This window comes from Mytilus trossulus, chromosome 9 (genome assembly GCF_036588685.1).
Source record: "Mytilus trossulus isolate FHL-02 chromosome 9, PNRI_Mtr1.1.1.hap1, whole genome shotgun sequence".
NCBI classification, from domain to species: Eukaryota; Metazoa; Mollusca; class Bivalvia; order Mytilida; family Mytilidae; genus Mytilus; species Mytilus trossulus.
Window position 1 is genome coordinate 42194168 of NC_086381.1, and position 15745 is coordinate 42209912.

At 31.5% G+C, this 15745-nt stretch overlaps 2 protein-coding genes across 2 annotated transcripts; one reads left to right on the forward strand and one right to left on the reverse strand.

The window, feature by feature from the left end:
• The first annotated feature begins 863 nt into the window (after window positions 1-863).
• LOC134683903 (uncharacterized) lies at window positions 864-7240 on the forward strand. The gene is made up of 3 exons (XM_063543210.1): window positions 864-919; window positions 3369-3602; window positions 6961-7240. The coding sequence occupies exons 1-3, from the start codon at window positions 868-870 to the stop codon at window positions 7146-7148; spliced, it is 474 nt and encodes a 157-aa protein (XP_063399280.1). The 5' UTR covers window positions 864-867; the 3' UTR covers window positions 7149-7240.
• A 4468-nt stretch (window positions 7241-11708) lies between these two features.
• LOC134683904 (uncharacterized) lies at window positions 11709-13883 on the reverse strand. The gene is made up of 2 exons (XM_063543211.1): window positions 13756-13883; window positions 11709-13054 (listed from the first exon to the last, which is right to left on the reverse strand). Exon 2 carries the CDS (start codon window positions 12933-12935, stop codon window positions 11814-11816), a length of 1122 nt encoding a protein of 373 aa, XP_063399281.1. The 5' UTR covers window positions 12936-13054; window positions 13756-13883; the 3' UTR covers window positions 11709-11813.
• Window positions 13884-15745: the final 1862 nt, after the last annotated feature.

Here is a 15745-nt window from a genome sequence, read left to right on the forward strand (position 1 = left end):
GATCATTATATCATCATCGATTTACGTAAAATCTTCAACACTGGACTAAACATCTACAGCGCTGAACATTACATAGTTCTGCAACACTGGACTTGAGATCTAGATCGGTGGAGTAAACTTTCCATCCCTGGATTTTTTATATTTATGCAGCCATTGACTTATGAAACCCGGGTATCCTGATCTGAAATGAGCGAACTGATTCGAATTCCGAGGATCAATTATTGAAAAGATTGAAATTGTGGGAGGTTCAAATATGGAGCAGATTCACACGCACAGACTAAAAATCTCCCGTGGAAATCAGATCCTGATTTTACTTGTCTACTGTTTCAATCTTTTTATCAATTCCCTTCTAGATTTTAAGATTCTTTGCGGTTTCGGATTTAGGAATTGTACGTGATTTTTAAAAGACAATAGATTTTAGAAGATGCGCAAATAAGACAATTCTCTCATCCAAGTACAAATGTGTAAAAGTAAACCATTATAGGTAAAAGTACGGAGCCTTGTTTCACACCAAACAGCAAGCTTTAAAGGTCCCAATCAATGACATGTAAACAAACATTCAAATGGGAAAACCAACAGGTTAATCTATATACAAGTATGTATATCTATATCAGATTAACAGTACTCCGTAGAACAGTCATGTTAACATTCTCATCATAAATAGGAAGTACAGGAAATCGTTTACTATTGAACATTCATAGGAAAATCATATTAATATGACTATTCTATTTCCTCGTCCTTGGAATTTTTTATTACATCAATACGTATCATACATAATGTATATTCCCATTTATAAATATAATATGTGGAAAGTTTAAACTCAATATAAGAATACAATATATGCAATTTGCCTGTATTACAAAGATAATGAATTACTATTATTTAATCATGATGATTTGTTTTTTATTCAATAGTATAGGTAAGATATACTGTATACTGCTTTCACAGGTTAGATATGTATTGATTTGCAGCGAAAAAATGTAAAGTTGTGTAACGCTTTCTTGATGGATAAAATTATTCATGATAGAAGAGGGACGACAGATACCAAAGGGACAGTCACACTCATAAATCTAAAACAAACTGACAACGCCATAGCTAAAAATGAAAAAGACATAGATGTGAGGTCAGGTATAATGATTAAATGACTTGAACAAAACGGTCACATTATGTCAATGTAATGCTTGTAACTTGGACATAAAAAAAATGATTTTATAGAAAAATGTCACCGTTTTGCATATAATGTTCCATTGATTATACATAGTTAAAATCCATATGCTAGTGAACAAATTAATAATCAACTCATATATTAAGACTTTCTAGCTCGTTTCATTACCATTAAAAAAACCTTTGGGTTAAGCGAACATCATTTTTGCGTTAATTGTAAGTATTTCACATGTTGTGTCGTATTATTCTTCTCCTTAGAATGCCATATTTTGATGGACTAATACGAGGGTGTTTATTTACTTTATCATATGGCTGATCATGAGCGGGTGACAATTTTTTGAATGTCACCCTCTCGTCAAGACCAATCAAAAATCGAAAATTTAAGAGATTATGCTTTCAAAGTTCTATTTTTTGGCTCGGATTCTATTGTTTGACAGTCGAAATAAAAAAAAACAACATGCTTTACTTCTGTTGAAATTTCTTTTACTCGTAACGTTGTTATGTACGTGACGTCAGAGAAAATACATTTAAGCAATATTCATCTGTAAAATACAATGAGGATAGGACATTCAGTAAAATAAATAAAATAACACATAGCTGAGAGGGTGATAGAGCAGATTGGAACCCCTCGTAAAAACATTGTCAAACTTGGCTTCGCCGCGGTTGACAATGTTTTCTCGGGAAACCAATCAGCTCTATCACCCTTTCAGCTATGTGTTACTTATATAATGTTATATTGATCGATTTATTCGGCAAACTAAATTCTTATAATTATCAATAATCACTGTTTTTGATAGGGAATTGTTATAAGTTACCTACATGTTGAGAGAACACATTGTTTTCTAGTTTATGCTGCATCATGACGCTTGCGAAAATGAATAAAGAACTTTAATATTTGAGGGATTTAGACACTCAAATTTTACTGTTAAATGACGTCAAACCTAGCCTTTTGAAGGACATCACTCGAAAGTTGTATTTTACATAATACATTTAGTGCTAATTGATGTCGTTATATATATGTTGTGTACAAGTTATCATTTTGTACATATTATAATGTGTACAAAAAAGTTGTACAAATTATAATTTGTATTTTGACTTTGTACAAATTATGATTTGTACAAAAAGTGCTTGTACAAATTACAATTTGTACAAAATAAGCCTCAATTTAACTTATAACTTGTACAATAATTTATCATATGGATATTGTGATAAAAAAGTGTTGATACCCACTATAAAAAATGTCAATGCTATTTTTAAAGTCATATTGATTCATTTATATAACCTTCAGGTTATGAATTGAATTCCTGTTCACTGGTCTTTCACGTGGTTATTACATGTAACAAAAGTAAAATTAAAATGTTAAAAATGGCTAGTATTGTTGATCAACAGGATAAATCCTATCAACAGTGATCAAGAAGTTAGGCAATTTCCTGAGAATAACACATTTAAGCACAACCATCTTTATACTAGGGACAAATTGAATGAGTTAATTTCCTAAGTTAATCGCCTTATCATGCTCTATTTGGTTCTGAAGATTTAAAAGAACTGTTTAAATAGGTTACAGAGGAGAACAGTGAGATTGAAATAATTTTTTATCATTTGATTTGAAATTTATTATATGTTAAATATTGTACAAGTTTTAAGTGAAATTAGGCCTTATTTTGTACAAATTATAATGTGTACAGACACTTTTTGTACAAATTATAATATGTACAAAGTCAAAATACAAATTATAATTTGAACAATCAATTTGTACAAATCATAATTTGTACAAAATGATAACTTGAACACAACATATATATCAATATATATATCAATAATTGTACCATTTTCTTATAATTCAGATCAAAACAATGAAAACGTTTTTGAATGCATATGGAACAAATAATCCCTTGTATGAGTCCTATGTCTTCTTTGGTTAATGTATATTTTGAAGCACTTTGAATTGAGCAAATATTCCGTTGCATGACAACGACTTTTAATAAGATTATTTATTCTTGGATGCTCTTTGAATACATATTTCTTTGCAACACATCACCTTTCCGTATTGTCATTTTAGTAAACCTTTGTCTTAATTCAACGATGCATGTGCTATACGGAGGCATAAGTAAGAAGATGTGGTTTGAGTGCCAATGAGACAACTCCCCAACCAACAATGTATAGAATGCTGCTTATGTTTGTGCTTCTTTTTGTTTTTATTCTAGGAGCAACTAAAATGCGATGTTTGATGAAACGTTATGACAGGATCACACAAGGATGTTGTCAAGGAAACGTATACAACAGATCTGTTAGCGGTTGCTGTAATAACAAGTTATATGACATATCACATCAAGGTTGCTGCCAGGATATTAACATTTACAAGGTACCATTCCAGGGATGCTGTGGGGATATCGTATACAACAAACATCATGATGCCATACGATATGAATGTTGTAATGGTAAGGCTTAACGTTGAAACTTCACTCATACATTATACTGGTTGTTGTATAAAAGTAAATATATTGCTAAAATTGTCAATGCACATATCACAAGTATATATCACAATAGCAATGTAACTTGCAAAACCCAGAATGTTGTATACCTCCTTCAGTGTCGATGTGGCATGCAGTATGTTGGCGAGACAGAGCAGCCATTCAACAAACGCATGAATGGTTACGAAGTGACTACATTAGAAAGTCCGACTTACCCGTAAGTTGTCATTTGAGATCACCTGGGCACGCACAAGCTGATCTCAAAAACCTTACCATCATAATCATGGACCACAAAGAGGGTTGGTTGAAGGTCGACAGAGTCGTTCGGGAAAGATTTTGGATAAGAAAGTTAAGGACAGTTTCCCCAGAGGGCATAAATGAAAAAAACATAGAATAAGTCACTCATTTCCCTGTCATCACTTGCTTCCAGTAACTCTGGCTTCTGTACTGGCTTTACAGTTCGAAGATTTTTTCAAAATACCAGCTTAAATTACGGGGCTCCATTCATTTGTGATCGATGTATAAGTACGTAGCCACGTTCAATTATTTTACCTTATTAGATAAAATTTATTTTCCTAATCATTGTTGAACTGCTATTCATTTGGAAGGCTTAAATATGTAGTTTCTGCTGCAATTACCCTACCGTTGCCAAATTTGAAATTTGAAATAGTTTACCAACTTGGACCGATTACGGCATTTTTCATCTTTTTGTTTGAGGACTGCCCTTCATGCAGTTATAACATCTAAACTGTCACAACCTTTGGACATTTAGAGTTGTACCAGTTCACATCGCAAATAACATTTTTTTTGGGGCATATCTTTGTAATCTTTGCGCTGTGTTTGGAAATTTTAAAATTCTACTAGCGTCTGTGGTGTTCGCCTAAATTGTATAAATTTCAAGATTTGATATTGTTTCTCAGTTTGGATATATTGACATGATTCATTTGACATCGTCCTATTATTAAAGAGGGATATCTGTTATCCGAAATATCGAATATTTGTTCATTTTTTAGTTATTTAATTGTGATGTTGTATCCTTTTTGACTTGTTAGCACTATAGCTATATATAAAATTGAGAATGGAAATGGGGAATGTGTCAAAGAGACAACAACCCGACCAAAATAAAAAAAATACAACAGCAGAAGGTCACCAACAGGTCTTCAATGTAGCGAGAAATTCCCGCACCCGGAGGCGTCCTTCAGCTGGCCCCTAAACAAATATATACTAGTTCAGTGATAATGAACGCCATACTAATTTCCAAATTGTACACAAGAAACTAAAATTTTAAATAATACAAGACTAACAAAGGCCAGAGGCTCCTGACTTGGGACAGGCGCAAAAATGCGGCGGGGTTAAACATGTTTGTGAGATCTCAACCCTCCCCCTATACCTCTAACCAGTGTAGAAAAGTAAAAGTATAACAATACGCACATTAAAATTCAGTTCAAGAGAAGTCCGAGTCTGATGTCAGAAGATGTAACCAAAGAAAATAAACAAAATGACAATAATACATAAATAACAACAGACTACTAGCAGTTAACTGACATGCCAGCTCCAGACTTCAATTAAACTGACTAAAAGATTATGATTTCATCATATGAACATCAGGCAAAATCCTTCCCGTAAGGGGTTTAGTATCATACCATCATAACATATATGAGAAGAACATAACCCGTGTCATGCCAACAACTGTTTTTAGAATAAATGTGTTTAGTTCCGACGCAAAGACCTTATCAGTGACTCAATATTAACGCCAAAATATGCAATCTTTAATGACTTGACAACAGTATCGTAATTATATCCCTTCTTAATAAGTATATTCAAAGGTTTTGTAAGTTTTTGAGGTGAATACTGACACCTTTGTGCTTTATAAAGAATATTTCCATAAAAAATTGGATGTGAAATACCTGAACGTATAAAAAGTCTGCATGTTGAGCTATATTTACGAATGATGTCTTTATACCGATGATAAAATTTAGTCAATGTTTTGACTAGTTTGTGATATCGAAAACCCTGGTGTAATAATTTTTCAGTAATACATAAATTTCTCTCGTTAAAATCTAAAACATTGTTACATACACGAGCGAATCGTACAAGTTGAGATATATAAACACCGTAAGATGGTGACAAGGGAACGTCACCATCTAAAAACGGATAATTAACGATAGGGAATGAAAAATCATCCCTTTTATCATAAATTTTAGTATTCAGCTTTCCGTTAGTGATATCGAAAAATCGAATTAGGCAATAACATTAGAAAAATCATACCATATGGAACATGTGTACTGCTTCAATTGATTGGACTTCAACTTCATCAAAAACTATCTTGAACACAAACTTTAACATGACGCGGGACAGACAGACGAACGAACAGACGGACGGAAGAACGAACGGACGCACAGACCAGATAGGACATAAGGGACATAAAAAAACCCACATCAAATATAAGAGAACAGAAACACTAAAATGCAGCACACACAATAATAAACTATAACACTATAACAGGTGGAGGATGGAAGCAACTATCATCGTACACTATTACATTAACGAAGTAAAAATTAAGTTTGGTGCCGTGTCGAATACGAATTCGGATTATTTAGTCTTTGTAATTATTATTTATAATCATACTTATACTCATACTGTTGATTATATTTTGATTATTCCTTGGAGTTTAGTATTTTTGTGATTTTACTTTTTGTTTTGGTAATATTTCTTTGATGCGGCTCGGTTCTTTGCATACCATCAATCTGTTTTTGTGCTATGGTCTGCTATTGTATTCTTGTCTTCCGTTTTTGGTTGATATGCCTTTTTTAGTTGTATATATATTTGGTGTTTTTTTTAATTGATTAAGATTATAACAGATGTTTACCCCTAGTTTTGATAAATATTATTTTCTCATACTAAGCAAAAGGATTAATATTTTTATGAATAGAAATTTGTATCATTCATAATTTCCTTTCCTTTTTATAAATTTTCTCCTATTCATAATCCATCTTGTTTGATTTACATTATGCATGCAGTGGCGCTATAATTCAAACGATACGTTTTTCAATAAGACGGTACCGATTGTTTAGTTATTCAAGCCTCAATTAGTGTTTATTACAATTAACATGAAGCGAATAAACAACACTTTGCATTTCGATGCATTATTTGGGTAGATTTTATTAATATTTAACAGTTTATGTATCAAACACAAAATAGAATCAACACATATGTTGTTCATTTCATGAAAAAGCTTCTTCTTTTGATAATAGTATAGACTAATTTTGATTCCGCTCAAGCAATGTCAAGTGTCAACTTTGATTGTATTATTTTCCTTTTTCAGGTCAAGTATTTAATACTGCTCTAGGAAGATGTTTTGACGATACCATCAAAAACAAAACCATTGTTAAACATACAGTAGAATCAAGCAATAGTGCAGTTATTTCCAGGGAGGATATTTCACAAAGCATCTTGGTCTGCTTCCTAGTTTTGACATGTTTGGTAGTCAGCTATCCCCGACCTTCTCACTAACTGTGGTTGTAAAATAACTTTGTCTCGCTCACATATGATAGAAGTAACAAGAATCAGTGTTACGCTAGTATATTTGGATATAAGTTTACGAAAACAATCAACAAAGGATAAAAAATAATCTCTTAAAGATATACTATTACTTTATATATACAACTCGTCTAAACATCAACCCAACAATGTTAGATCTGTAAATTTGCTTTCGCAAATTTTAGGTTCTTCCCTCGCCGGGATTTGAACCCATGCTACTGTGATTTCGTGACACTAAATCGCCTGCACTGCAGCCGTCCCGCTAGACCACACGACCACCTGGGCTCTCAAATAAAAGAGCTTTCGCTGGCCATGTGTTACCTTTCCACGTCAGTTTTAATCTAGCGGCGTACTACAGTACATGATATATAAGGCATGAAGATGTTAAATAAACATATTGATATTCTTCAACATATGCATATTATCAATTATTTAAATCATTATTGTTAAATAGTGAAATGCGCGTAATTTATATAGGGTGTGTGTAATATATTTGTAATTTATGAATGTTAAAAATTAAATATAAAAATATTAAACTCAAAGCAAAATTCAAAACGGAAAGTTTATCGTCAAATGGCCAATAAAAAAACATCTCGCACACATCAAACAAACAGAATTAAAGGATTATATTTAAATGAATTTAACTTTGGTTATTGAAATCGTATACGTGTTATATGTTTGTATCTAATGAGTGTAATTCATTTGTCGAATGAGTGTTTAATATTTATATTAACTGAGTGTAATATGCATCGTGTATGAGTGTTATATAATCATTTCTCTAACTACTAGCAAATTTATCAGTTTCATGACCTCAATATTCTGATGTGACATTACAAATAATGTCTATGACTGAGGACGTCTCCTAGAAACCACTGTTTTGCAGATCATTTGAAAAGAAGAATTGTCATTGTCATTTTTACATACCCTTGCAATACAACATTCCTCCACCCAGAATAGTTAAATTCTGAACATTCAAAATGCACGGCAACCTTTCGTATTAAACTTTATAAAATCACAAGTGGAGAAAAAATACACTTGATGCAGTGGGAGAAGTTATAATGTTTGTAAAAAAAACTTAATTTGCTGTTAATTACAAGGTGTCAAATGGACATAAAGTATGGACTTAAAGCATTATTTTAAACTTTAATGTTTATGAGGCAACATAACAGCAGGTAATTGAATATATTGTCAAGAATTTACAATGTTCATAGGTTTTCGTTTCGAATCATGTTTTCTTTGAAATAGAAATGCTACTTACAAGTTAGTTTTTTAACCAAGGGTTCTTCATGGTTAAGTTGAAGTACTATGTAAACGATTTAAACGGTCACCGTCATTGCTTAATTTTGGAATATGTATGCCGAACATTATCTCGTGTTTTATTGTCCTGTTTATAATGATCTAAGAAAAGTTCTTTTTTACTGAATTTCTTAACATTGATTAGCATTTTAATAGTTTAACAGACTGTTTGCAAATTGTATTTTCATTTTCGAATAAAGATAAATGTTGCATTTCTGTAAATATTGACAATGCAATTTCCCATAGGAAATTCCTTTTACGGATAAAACTGTACCACTTTTCATAAGAAAAAATATTATCCAAGAATTGAAAGTTCATATGCACAAAAATTTTGGTCAGCGGTTAAAATATAGGGCTGTGCGGCATATTTTCAAGTTTATATGACATGAAATTTTTAGAGTTTAAACTAACACTAATTGTCTTAACTACCCCTACCTTGAATGAAGGGTTTGCACAGATTTCAATGTAAACAAGATGCACATGTATATTTACTGGTAACATTGTCAAGTTATGTCTCTATGAGATGGAACACAAAGAGCACTACTGGGAACCAGTATGTTAACAAAATTAATTTTCTATGCATATTCAAGATCTCCTCAAAAGAAGCGTGGTTTGAGAAACAGCTGTATTTCGAAAGTGCAACCTATAAGAAGATAATGTTCCAAAACCTTTAATTTTGTTATAAAAAGACGTCGATAGTTTTTATATTAGTTACATAGAAAGTAAATAATTTTACCATTCATGTTTGAAATTTATTAATTTACATACATGTTGTTTTAGTTGTTATCGTCTCTCATAAATCTGTACAGATTTGCCTATGAATACAAAATGTATCTTTTATGTATTGTGTTATATTAATCATAAGGTGAGACGTAAATAAAATATTGCATTGATTTGAATGAAATACTCGTACCGTTCAAATGCAAATGTTAATAAGAGTTTTACTTTTGGGTAAAACGGAGGTGCAACTGGTCATGGTGGATCAGAAGCTCAAATCCGTATCTGTTTTATCTTGTGTTGGTCAGTGAAGGGGTTTTGTGTTTTGCTTAATAGTTTGAGACCAATCTATTATATTTTTTCACGGAATGTTTTATGCAGTATTTCCATTCAGTCTATAACATTTTTGCAGACAGTTTGGTGGATTTTTTTTCTGTACAGTATTCAGGTTTTTGTTAAATAATTTGTGGACTGTCTTATGTTCAGTCTTTTACTGATATGTTTTGTAAAATTGAGAAAGGAAATATGAAATGGGTAGCGTTCAATATACCTATAATTTATCGGAAATGTGATCCATACTATAAACGGGTGGATATTGGATCAATATACCTATAATTTATACCTATATATTTCAAAAAGAAAATATCTTAGATATTAGATGTTTCACAAAACCAACTGAAAAATTCCAATATCTACACCAAAATTCTAACCACGCTAAAAGTTGTTTTAAATCCTTTATTAAAGGTGAAGGAATACGAATTCTTAGAAATACCTCTGATCCTGACAATTTTAATGAAAGAATAAACTTATTTACAGAAAAATTAATACAAAGAGGTTACAAAATCGCTTTTGTAAATAAAATATTAAGAAATATTTCCCATACAGAAAGATTAAACAAATTAACAAACAAAGAAACAAGAATAAACAAAAACACCGATAACTATAATATATCTTTCATAACACAATACCACGCTAATGCGGAAAATTTACAAACCATTATAAGAAAACATTGGCATTTAATTCAAGACAACCCACAGTTCAAAAATCTCTTTGATAAAAAACCTACAATAGCATTCAAAAGAAACAGGAACATTGGGGAAATCGTTAAGAAACACTTGAAATAAATCAATGTCTCCCAATAGATATTAATTAGACAGTTATACTAAAACCAAAGGAAGGTGCGTTGACAATGAAAAATGCATATTGAAACGTATCTTAAACAATAACCAAAACCAGTTATCCATACGTTGATAAAACGAACAATAATAAATAAAAGGTACAATAATAAATAAAATGTACAAAATAATAAACAAACAAACATTTAAAAATAAAAATAAAAATAAAAATAATAAATAAAAAATAAAAAATAAAAATAATAATAATAATAAAAATAAAAATAAAAATAAAACGGACGACCTCTGAAGAGAGTTACCTGGAATATAATTCCGAAAGAACTCGAAACATTGTACACGTAGCACGTAATCAATGTAAGGTCGGAAATGTGATCCATACTATAAACGGGTGGATATTGGATCAATATACCTACAACAACCCGACCATAGAGAATACAACAGCCAAAGGCCACCAATGGATCTACAATGAAGCGAGAAACTCCCGCATCCGGATGCGTCCTCCAGCTGGCCCCTTATAAAATATGTATACTAGTGCAATGCTAATGGACGTCATACTGAACACCGAATTATAAACAAGAAACTAAAATTTAAAATCATACGGGGTTAAACATATTTATGAGATGTCAACCCTCCCCTTTACCTCTAGCCAATGTAGAAAAGTAAACGCATAACAATTCGCACATTAAAATTCAGTTCAAGAGAAGTCCGAGTCCGATGTCAGAAGATGTAACAAAAGAAAATACATAAAATGACAATAATAAAATTGAGAATGGAAATGGGAAATGTGTCAAAGAGACAACAACCCGACCAAATAAAAAAACAACAGCAGAAGGTCACCAACAGGTCTTCAATGTAGCGAGAAATTCCCGCACCCGAAGGCGTCCTTCAGCTGGCTACTAAAAACAAATATATACTAGTTCAGTGATAATGAACGCCATACTAATTTCCAAATTGTACACAAGAAACTAAAATTAAAATAAGTCTGTTTAAAGGTTTTGTAAGCTTTTGAGGTGAATACTGACTTGTTTGTGCTATGTAAGGAATATTACCATTAAAGATTGGATGTGAAATACCTAAACGTATAAGATGTCTGCATGTTGTAGAATGTTTTCAGTCCAGTTCTAATATGTCAGTAAAATGTTTTTTGAAATGTTTTCTGTTCTTTTAAAACCTTTTAGTTTAGACAAAGGTTTGAAATAAGATACTAAGATTGACTTGAATGCTTTGCAGTTGGAATATTCCGAACGTAGCATTTGGTGTTTGACGCTAAAGATGTCATATGAATTTCATGTATGTGGATATTAGTAGAAAAAGGTACTAAAACAGCGGGAAAGTGATTGTGTGATCATTTCCTCTGTCATCCTTAAATCTGAGGTTAAATTCAAACTTGAGGAAGATTTATTGAACCATTGTAACAATATACAGATTGTAATTCATTTGAAACAATGCAATGCAAGATTAAGGTATTCTGAAAACAGGTAATTATCAAGAATTATTTAAACTTTAAATATTCTTTTAATGACGTTGGTAAGGGCAAGTCTACTATACTACACGGAGAGCAAGTCTTCAGAATCGCAGTTCGGCACATAACCATCAGATTCAGACGAGGAACTTGACAGGAAGCATATTTTGTTGAAAAGTTTGGACTCCAGATTTGTAATTCTGAATCGCACTGAGAGAAAATAGGCACTATATTTTCTATGCGCTGACGTAAACATTTTTCATCCTTAAGTAATGGCGACATGTCTTTAAAGGAAAATATAATTATATGCACAATACTATTGGTGTTTTTGTCTCCTGTAATGAAGCAATATACTAATACATCTTTACTACGACTTGCAATTAGTTTGCAGTTGTTGTTTCTATTATCAAATTTGCATTGTATATCTGGAAATTTTATATCAGATTGTTTATACCATCTTAATATAGAAGTCCTATTTTTACCGAGATTCATGTTTTTGGAAAACAAATGGTTTAAGCATACACGGGAAAGATTAGACCAATGTATAAGTGCAACAACTGAGCAAGGATAACTTGGATGAAACCCAAGATTTACCCCATCTCTGTCATGGATTATTGAAACGTGTGCTCTCTCCTCAGTCCTGATTGGTGTCAATTGCTTTTCTGATATAGAATACCAATTATAATATCCTCTACATGCTGCTTCCATAGGACATCTAAAAAGAAACATATCTAAATTCGGAGATATAAAACATTCTAATGGTTCCTTTAAAGGGTTAGTATCCCTAAACCATTCAAATATAAATACATGGAAATCAACAAAACGAAATATTTCATTTTCTGCGTCAAAAATCATTATCATGATATCAGTCATGCTAGTCAATTCTTCGTCCAGTCGATACTGAAATACATATACTGGAAACCTATATCCAACGCATAATGGTTTTTCAAAAAAACCTTGACCTCTTAAATTTTCAGGAAGTTTGTATTCCTGAACACTTAATTGTTCGTGTTCTGCAAATAAATTGAGTGTTGCACAGACAGGTCCCTTTAAGTGAATAATACGAAAGTAGTGGTCATCAAACTCACTTCTAATCAACTCATTACCGGTGCACATTAAAAATGTTGTGTCAACTAGTTTTGTTGTATCCATATTGCATTCACTAATTGTTCTTAGCTTTACTTTTCATTGGTTGTCGTATGTAGTTGGAACGATTCCTTTTGGAAGAATGAGTTATAGAATTGGAAACAGGCTCTTTACTTTACTTCACCCTGAAACATAGAATTTTGAAAGAGTTATACGCGTCGTTATATTAAAAGTTACAAAAATTTTATTCAGTTAAAATCAATACTAATCAATAAAGGACCACCTACAGCTATCGACTTGATAGAGCCGAAAATCCCAATAAAACTAATCTATGAAAGACTATGTGTGAATCAGATTAATATCAAGGACAATCACTCCCTCTAGTTGTTTTGTATCATACCATCAAAAAATATACAAGATATGAAATAAAATATATAAAATAAAATATGTAAAATAAACTATATTAAATATATTCATATATATATCAATACGAATGTATATGTAACGTATTAGGTATGGGTATTTATGCGTGTGCCCATATAAATGAGAAATAAAGTATTTTATCTGAATATGTTGTGTCAAGAAAAAAAGGTCACAGAGTTCTACAAGTACACACCTACTTATCATACCTACATTTGTTGTTCATAACTTACATACAACTCATATTGTTCTATGTTTATGCATGTCTAAGTAATGTTACCTATTTGTTGTTAGTACGATATTTGTAGGTCAGTATTTTGAATAAACATAATGCCGATTGAAACGTGTATGTTTACAAACATTAACCAGGTGGAAGTCATGTGTCATTTATTTTGGGTCAAATTTGTAATTGAAAAGATAGCAGGTTTTAAAGTTTAAGGAAAATAATATTTCAAAGTACACTTACTGTTTTTAACCATGTTAACAGCATACAAATTTCCAGAATACTAAATCATAATGTAGAGCAAAAGTATATTTATCATGCAATCATCACATTACGGATTATATTAGTTCAAGTTGTATAAAGAAAAGAACCGAAAACGGTTATATAAAAATAATTCCCGTATTTATATATACATAGTTTAAAAAAATATGTGTTGCATATAATTGATTTATTCGATACAAACTCATTATAAATACATGAACAATACGCTAGACGCGCGCCTTAATTTCTTCCGTATTTTTTTCTGTCCTTTTTAATTGAAAAAGTGAGTGTCCCTTAGTTGATTTTGGTAGAATAATAGTTGAATCACGAGGTAAGAATGAATTATTATATTACTCAAAACTTTGATATCAGAAACTGACCTTTAATTGAAAGGCAAAATTGTTAGCATGGTTAGTGTCTACTTTCATTTCGTTGTTTAGCGTGTTTAGGTGAACACTATACTTGAAAAATTAAGTATTACGGACGAAAGGAGAGATGGATTGTTCTGGAATTGTAATATTTTCCTGAGAAAGGATTATATTCATGTTTATGAAATATCATAACAGTTACCGTGCTTATAGCAGTTTATATTTAACACATTTCGGTTCTCATTGGATGTCAATTATGATGTGAGCAAGATTATTATGGTTATATTGAGATATAAAATAGGGAATATATTGGAACAATAGAAGATATTGATAATTGGAAAAATAATGTTTGAATATCACAATCCAATCTAATACCCGATTGTATTTACTAGTGTACCGTGCTTTATATCGATTAAAAATATACGGTTAAATGTGAGGAGGGACAAAGATGAAGACGTTTCTGAGTGGCCATCTTATTATTATGATATATTCTTACTTTGAAAATACCAATTACTGCAAATGATCATCGTGAATTATGTTTTGAGACCATATAAGATATAAAAACCCAGCCCCGACAGGACAAGAGCACTTGATACCCCGTTCATTACCATTGTAGCGATGAAGTAGAAAAATATGCACTATGAACAGTATACATTAAAGCAAATATATGTTGCGTCAGAAATAAACTCACCATAGACACCAGGATTATATTTTTATATCTACGTCAGACGCACGTTTCGTCTCGAATCGAAAAACGTTAAAAAGGCCCAAAAAAAAGTACGAAGTTGAAGTTGAGGACCAAAATTCCTAAAAATGCTGCGAAATACAGCGAAGATTATCTATTCCTGAGGTAAAAAAACTACTATGAAAAGACCAATAACTCTGGCAAGATATATAAGGCGTAAGTTTTCAAAATGCAAAGCAAATATATATTCTCCCAAACCAACCACAAAATAAAATTTGTAGTAAATCGATGAAAACGTAAAAATATGTAGACACATTACATGTAGAACATACCAATTGTTGATTGTAGACCGTCAGAGTCCCCTAAACTAAGAAATGAGATATAGAAAAAAAACAAAATCAAATCATTTTTCTGGAATGATGTAACCTGAGGCTTTTACAATCAAAATAAATCGCAATTCTAATTGAATAGAGAAATTGTTTACCTTTAGTTTAACTTATTCCAAAGGACTGTGATTAAATCTCTAAATATTGTTTAATGGGTATTAATGTTGTTTTGGTTGTCGATTTACACATATGTACATTCACGGTTCTTCAAAATTTTGATATGTACATTTTGACATTGCACAAGGTTAGGGTTTTCCTTACTGTTTATGACATTTACACTAAATTCACGGGATTAGATGGTATTGATAGATTTTTTAGTTTTAGATATATTAACTGCGAGTACTCTCATATCTGTATATTTACTTTTGTGTTTTTGTTGTTGTGAGGAATGTATTGATTTTCTGCCTCGTTCTGTTTTTGGTTTTGTAACATAATATTATGTATGATATCGATCTATGAGTTAAAACCCTTTTCATTGTTTATGTAGGTTGTTCATATGATATACTTATAAAGGATTGCATATTAAAGATTGC

What these genes read in the sequence shown, in the direction of transcription:
- LOC134683903 (XM_063543210.1), top strand. Translation starts at nt 868, where the DNA reads ATGAATTACTATTATTTAATCATGATGATTTGTTTTTTATTCAATAGT. An exon ending in TTTTTTATTCAATAGTATAG is followed by an intron (nt 920 to 3,368) that starts GTAAGATATACT and finishes TTTTTATTCTAG; the next exon opens with GAGCAACTAAAATGCGATGT. An exon ending in ACGATATGAATGTTGTAATG is followed by an intron (nt 3,603 to 6,960) that starts GTAAGGCTTAAC and finishes TTCCTTTTTCAG; the next exon opens with GTCAAGTATTTAATACTGCT.
- LOC134683904 (XM_063543211.1), bottom strand. Translation starts at nt 12,935, where the DNA reads ATGGATACAACAAAACTAGTTGACACAACATTTTTAATGTGCACCGGT.